The sequence below is a fragment of the Mizuhopecten yessoensis genome, unplaced genomic scaffold (assembly GCF_002113885.1).
Source record: "Mizuhopecten yessoensis strain PY_sf001 unplaced genomic scaffold, ASM211388v2 scaffold1669, whole genome shotgun sequence".
In the NCBI taxonomy this organism is placed as follows: domain Eukaryota; kingdom Metazoa; phylum Mollusca; class Bivalvia; order Pectinida; family Pectinidae; genus Mizuhopecten; species Mizuhopecten yessoensis.
In genome coordinates, this window is record NW_018404162.1 from 26,776 (window position 1) to 34,551 (window position 7,776).

The window sequence follows — 7,776 nt, forward strand, 5'->3', positions numbered from 1 at the left end:
TATTGGTAAGTCTCAGCTTGTGGTTAAACCGTCAAATCATGTTAAAATCTTAAACATACAGATTCGTTTAATTTGCTTTAACTTTTATTTTTTGCAGCAACAAAACTCGTAAACAAAATCATTTAACTGACATCTACGGAGGCGAACTGTTACGGGAGACTTCGTTTACGACAATATACAATACTTCACATGTATTCAAAAATACCACCCATCAATGTCGGTTAAAAACACTTTACGAACTTTTCTTGTCTACAATCTGTCGATAAAGCATTTAAACTTGAGCCATGTCAAAGCAGTGACACTAAGGATATTGACTGTCGATGATAATGTCCTGCTGCAGAGCGATACTTCAGATTTAATTTAATTTTTGTTTCAACTCTGTTCCGTCTGATTTCCAATTTCATATTTTTCTCTGGAATTCATAGTTATATCTGTTCGATAAAAATCGCCATTCTATGATTCTCTAACAATTAAGAAATGTATTGCTATTAACTCCACACATTTTTTATTTTTTACCAGGTTATGAAAATGCTACGGGAAGAACGAGCACGATAACTCAAGTTTGAAGCGATTATTTTTCATTTCTATAACATTTATTTATTTATTTATTAAAGTCAATTTTATTTTTACAACTTTGATTTTCAACTTCTGATTTATTTATAACTAATATAACAATAAGAAGTTTAGGTTGAATATATCGACATGTTTCAGCTGCCTTTTGTCCTCTCTCATTTAATACAATCCTTACAATTCACGTATCGACAAAAAGATAAATATATTTTTGTGATAGTCAAATTCAATACAATAATGCAGCTACATGTCTTGTTTTTTTGTCAATCTGTAAAATACCTAGTTAAGTTCAATGTAATGAATATAGATGTTTTAATATATATATATCAATTTGCATACATCGTTTTTAATTCATCAGTAATCTTTTGAGAGTTTAATTAATACAACTCACTATTTTTGTTTTGAATACCAATATGAAGGAGATCTATCTATGTCTGTAAATTACAAGCTAAATGTATTTGAAACTAAAACTTTCCCTAAAAAAATGTATCTGACACTAGAATTATTTCTCGAACTACTCGAACAACCAGCTAAAAATATATATATGACACTGGAAATATCCTCAAACAGTAAATATGAAACCCAATGTTCGTGTTTCAAGAAACATTCCTCGAACAGTAAATAACAAAATAGAAATACCTTAAACTAGAAATATTTCTCGAACAGTAAATAACAAACTAGAAATACCTTAAACAAGAAATATTCCTCGAACAGAAAATAACAAACTAGAAATACCTTAAACTAGAAATATTCCTTGAACAGTAAATAACAAATTAGAAATTCCTTTAACTAGAAATATTCATTGAACAGTAAATAACAAAATAGAAATATCTTAAACTAGAAATATTCCTTGAACAGTAAATAACAAACTAGAAATCCCTTAAACTAGAAATATTCCTTGAACAGTAAATAACAACCTAGAAATACCTTAAACTAGAAATATTCCTCGAACAGTAAATAACAAAATAGAAATACCTTAAACTAGATATAATCCTTGAACAGTAAATAACAAACTAGAAATACCTTAAACTAGAAATATTCATTGAACAGTAAATAACAAACTAGAAATACCTTAAACTAGAAATACTTCTTGAACAGTAAATAACAAAATAGAAATACCTTAAACTAGAAACAGTCCTCGAACAGTAAATAACAAACTAGAAATATCTTGACCTAGAATTTTCCCCAAGAAAGTAAATATTCCACAAACAACAAGACTAGCTACCAAATTCAGACGTAGATATTCCATGTGTTTCAATACCAGGCCTTACTGATGTATGGATTAGCATGTTTTTCAGTATATTTCTATAGGATTATACACAGTCACACAATAAGGCTCCTTCTCCGGACTTTATCGTAATACCCAAACATGTCGATACCAGTCATCGGCGTTTTATACGAATAATTCGTCGTCATTGTTGACAACAAGAATGATAAAAGATTTAAATAGTTTCATGTAATATTTTTAATAAAATATGATTTTCTGTATCAAACATACAAACAAGAATCCGATACTTGGCCATTCACAATAGTCTTACACATGTATACCGGTGTCCTCACAGTCAGCACTGTCACACGTATATATAGCACTCACGTGTTTAGTATCATTCACACGTTACACATCCAATTTAATTGGCACATCAACAGTGTAACAGTTTATTATCCATTTATTTGTAGTTAGAAACTTATTTCTTTTTCAAATAAATTATATATCTATATGTCTCAATAGTTAGGGAATAAATAGTAAAAATAGAACCGGGGCCATTATAAAACACAGTACTAGTCATCATAGTCAATATGCAAATAATGAATTTGAATAATTATTCCGTGATATTTTTGATTGATCCCTTTCCAAACAAGTAGTATCACTGTCTTATGACGGTGTAGTAAATTATCTGCACTGTATTCCATATAGAGATAATAATCCATTCAAGTCTGTCATCTTCACATATGGAAACTTTTCTGCATAATGAGCATTGTTAAATTTAAAATGGACTTCGTGTATATATCCAGGATTTCCTTAGGAAAACAATAATCACATTTAAGTTACGTAAAGGTTAGAGCATTTAGGGAACAGCTGCTGCCCCTAATCGTTGACCATACAGAGCATATGGTGAATAGTAAGGTCCGAGGTTAGGGAGTGGTTGTCCGGGAGGCAGGGCCCCGGGAGCACCTGGTATATGGGACTTGTAGGGATGATATCTGCTGGCCCCTAAAAGTCCACTCACTGGACTTAGACTTGTTGGGTACGACCGTCGGAGGGAGTTAGGACTGATGCTCCCGGGGGCGGTCAAATGTCCATGTAAGCCGGCCAGTCCCCCCAGACCACTGAGGCTGCCGTAAGCCGCGGCCAAAGACGAAGAGTCTGAGGGCGTGGTATGTGATCTCAAATGTTGTAATAGTTCTTCAGAAGTTGTGTAACGTTTCCCACAGTACTCGTTGCCTGCCGATACCCAGTTACATACAAAGGGTAGTCCCTGATGGGCACTCATAGCACTGTGAGGATACAGAGACGAAATGGAGGGGTAAGAAGTCAATCCTGCAGCACTGGACGACAGAGCACTCGCTGCTGAAAACCCCGGGAGTACGGATAGCGACACGCTAGGGGGTAGGCCCCCCAGCCCCCCCAGGCTACTGAGGCTCTGGAGGGACTTCTCGTGAGCACATTGAGAACATCCAGGAGCATTACAGGTGGATGATAGATGGGAAGTTTGTAATGTCAGTTGGCAGTTAGAGCAGTAAGGGTCCCGACATACGGGTACAAGAGTGGTGGCACCAGCCGGAGTCCTCACACGGGCATATGTCACGTACGGAGACATAGCCGACGCCGCCGACGCATGCTTTAAAGAGGCGGCACTTTGAGCTGCTGCAACTGCAGCAGCATTGGCGGCCGCCGCGTACCCATGAGCCGTCAGGGAGGATGGGTATCCCATAGCGGATGCCGCAGATTCAACTGGTAGTCCATGAGGAGACATGAGTTGATATCCCGGGTAGGTAGGAGGATATGGCTGGTACCCTGCATAGCTGGCAGCGGAGGGGTGGCTGGAAGGTTTGTAGGAGACATGATCCGGGGACGGCCGACTACCGGGTTTAAGCGCAGATGCTGACGTAGATATACTCTCACGACTGTCTATCTCCTTATGAGAACTGATGCTTGTCCGCGTGGAAGAAACAACAGTCGTCGTTGATGATGACGTCACTGAAGATGAGTGTGATCCCGGACGAGAAGACACAATTGATGAAGCCACATTTTCGTTGGATTTAGATTCACGAGAAATTGATGGAGACCTGGCTTTGTCACTGGACGTGGGAATAGGGACAAGTGGGGGGATGTCCTTGGACGGAATAGTCCTGAATCCGGGTTTGTCTACAGAGTCACGCCCATTGCCCTTACTACTGGAAGATTCGGGACGCTTGGTGTCCGGAGACTCCGATTTGTCGCGGGATTTCTCATTGTCTTTTTTCCCCAGTGACGGTATGATAGGTTTTGATGGTGTAGGATCCTTTCCTATCGAACTACATGTTTGTGCAAGTAATGCCAGCGGACTCTTCTTGGCGTCCAACTATGGAAATAAATAAATGAGAGCAATTAGTTATAATTAAAACATAAACATATTTCGTATGATTGAGACTGATATGACTAGCCGAGTGACCACTATGGGAACATTCCTTCTCTATCTTATTCATATAGTGGTGTATGTGTAGGTATCGATACGGCAAGTCATTAAAGGGGCGGTCTCCGGATGAACAGGAAGCAATTTACAGTAGATAACTATACTAAATATATATAAAGAGGATCTTCTCTGGAGAAATGACCAACATGTGTACCCGTATTATTCAGTATTCCGAATGATTTAATGACCAATATATTTTCTTCAAACTACCGGTTACACGTTATTTGTTCCTTTTAAACGGTCCCACAAAAAATATTCGTAACCAATTATTAAGACATGTTAACGTTATAAATTTTAGGTGGTTTTCTCCTAATTATAACGACTAAATACATACCGTTGTAGGTAATGGCTGAAGGTAGTCAGGGTGAAGATACTCATATTGAGAGCTTGACGTTAACATTTTCACTAAATATTTCAAAATAAAATCCAAAAGAAGTTTCAAAACATGTAATCCATTCGTGTAAATATGGTGTTTCCAGAAGGTTTCACGTGTATAGTTTGATCGTCAGTGTGTACTGTGGCGGCGAGCTCAGTGTATCCTGTAGTATGTGGGAGATCTCTCACGACGCTACGGGCTCAGCTGCCAATCACTTTATGAACCTGAGAAACCGTATCACACTGACTTAATGAAACATACCGCCCCACAAGACATAATACAAAACGTCCGACAACACTTGCTTGTAAATTAATCAGAGATGAAAGAGCCTTGCCGCCTTCCAATGAAATAATAAATTACTACTGATAACCTGCTGCGATTGGTCGAGAGACGCCACATGACGTCAGCGACGATAAAAAGCACGAGATGATGGATTGCACGCACTGCACTTAACCAATCAACGTCAAGTTTATTAATTCCTCCAGGAGAAGCCGAGGGGAACCATTATGGCTAGCCATCAATCATTTTGATGGGTTAACTGTCAGTGTTGACTGATTTATATCATTCCTGGCTGTTAATACATACAACGTCCCGGGCAAACGAGAGGGCGACGGATAAATAAAACCCGCTCAAGTACTGCTACTTATAACACAATAATATCTATTTGCTTTTACTCAGAGCTTCTTTGCATTCGTTAAACATGATTTACCGCCCGTATTTCCTTGCCACTAAGTCCTAATTTTAAAAAGATCCTTTCCGAATGGTTTTGTTAAATTCTTTCAAAACCTAGGAAGCAAAGAATTCCCGGTGACATTAATGATTTTGAATGGCCCTGCGGCGGAGATCAAAGCAGAGGGCTATTATTACGTCGCTTATCAATCAATCTTTTACAAGTAGGGGTGTTTCAAAACAGATTGAAACTGGCGTGTTGAAAGACGTGGTATCTTTCGAAATGACAGTTTGGACATTTTATGACTGACTTCAAAGGCAAATGGAAGAGATAGCTATCAAGTACAATAAACACATCGTACAAAACAATGTATAGAGGAACGAGAAAAATTATCGTTATACCTATGGTATGAAGCGCTCAAGGGCGCCAGTGTTGGAGCATGACAAACCATGTTATTATCATAAGTTGTTAAACCAGATAGAGTTCATACACAGATAAATGCCTTACCTTGAATCAAAAGGTAAAAATACCTGAAGAAATATTTTCTTGTCAAGTAAGCAAACATGAACTTTAACTAGACTTTGTAAACCGGTGTTTACAAGATGTAAGAACAAAACCCGAGGGATATAAGTTACACAAGTGCAGGCCAGAGATTGATCTCACCTGTCGTAAACATGCAGCAAGGATACAGGTGTGAGTTACTAGTGCAGTATAATATGGATGGCAGGGCGCTCGATATTTGTGTCTTAAAAAAGCGTCATTAAGAGTACCACGGGTAGTGTTTTATGTTTAGTGAACAATCGATCAAGCTACAACAATGAACTGAGAGGGTTAGGAATAGGCTGGTTATGATAAATGTCTCTGTCTCCGAGTATTATACAGACATGTTACGAATATCAATTCGATTGGATTGCTGTAAGAAGTCGTGTGATGACTTGTAGGCGCGGCTCATGTAGTTAGGTATAAGTATACAGGTAAGCTATCTATGCCCGGGGACCGGGAACAAAGTACCGACTATACCATGCCTAGCACTAAATACCCACTAAATACAAAATTTCAACTTAAAAAATGAAAACATTTTAATCCTGAAATGTACTGGAATATACCAGGTCTATCTGTGCTTCTGTTACACCGTCTTGTTCACGAATATTTAAGTGATATCAGCTTTGATCTAATTTGACGTCTGTTCGCTTGACGAGGTAAAAATATTATGTGCTCAAAATTGGTCTCAATACAACACGCCAGAGTGTGTAAATTTGATAGCATTGAGAAATGAGTTAATTGATATTTAAGAGTTGTTTTGTGTGGATCCCACAGGTGACAGGGTTCGAGTGGGACTATTCAGATAAATATTAAACTTCGGGTTAAAAATACGAGCTTCTTTCATGCCTTTGTAAACCCTGTCAAGAATTAAAGCTACGAGAATAAGAGAACACCCCAAGTTGGCGACAAGCTCAGTCCCTCTCATTGTACAGGCGATTATTAGGTTTGGATGCGCTCAGGTAAGTCCACGCCCCCTATACAACAAAGCTAATACCTGTGTGCAGTACGAACCCGCCCACTCTATCTAATGGGCTGCCCCTAGTCTAACGAGATTGACACTCCAGCAGCGACACGGCGAGATCAAACAGAATAATGGAATGTGTCAATCAAACGAAGTTTCAGGTAAGCCGTGACTGACAGCTACGTTGTGTACCTGCGGGCGGCGATGACGGTTGTCGGATAACTTTAATACCCGAAACTGTTTGCTCTTGCACACCCCGTCAAAGGTGTAATTCCCCTGGTAATACTACAAATAAATCACCCGAGGTGCTGGTTACCTGTGGCCATTAGGGAATCACAAAGGCTGTTTGACGACTGAACATGACAAATTATGCCTGGGTGTCACAGACAGGCGCTCACGGTGTGATGTTTGCTGTAAAAATCACCCGCGTTTTGTCACATGTTAGCAACTCTGTATTGATTCTTTCACTAAAGTGGCAAATTTCTTCTCGCAATGTTTGTTTCCTCCACGACAGGTCTACAATGGAAGTGGTCTAGTCTCCATTTTACATTAGATAATTGGCAAGTTTATGCCAATCCTATCACGTTTCTGATAAAAAAATGTTATGATTTACAATTTACAAGCGTGGTTGTGTTAATGTGTGAAGGAGAGGCTGGTGTATTGACAGCCTAGACCGATCTGCTCGCTGTCAACTCACGTCAACGTCACGCCAATAATTCTACAACAGAAGTGAAGTAGTAATACGATATGATAAACAAAGTCATGATGCAAACAAATCAGCAGTTTTAACACAAGAATTCTACGTGCTACCAATTACCTGTGGGGACCTAGCTGACGGGTCTAGTAATGTTAGACCTAGCTGACGGGTCTAGTAATGTTAGACCTAGCTGACGGGTCTAGTAATGTTAGACCTAGCTGACGGGTCTAGTAATGTTAGACCTAGCTGACTGGTCTAGTGATGCTATACCTAGCTGACGGGTCT

At 39.0% G+C, this 7,776-nt stretch overlaps 1 protein-coding gene across 1 annotated transcript; it reads right to left on the reverse strand.

Annotated features, from left to right (window-relative positions):
* Window positions 1-2,017: 2,017 nt before the first annotated feature.
* On the reverse strand, window positions 2,018-4,928 carry LOC110466372 (zinc finger protein Noc-like). The gene is made up of 2 exons (XM_021522821.1): window positions 4,579-4,928; window positions 2,018-4,133 (listed from the first exon to the last, which is right to left on the reverse strand). The coding sequence occupies exons 1-2, from the start codon at window positions 4,642-4,644 to the stop codon at window positions 2,637-2,639; spliced, it is 1,563 nt and encodes a 520-aa protein (XP_021378496.1). The 5' UTR covers window positions 4,645-4,928; the 3' UTR covers window positions 2,018-2,636.
* Between the last annotated feature and the right edge of the window lie 2,848 nt (window positions 4,929-7,776).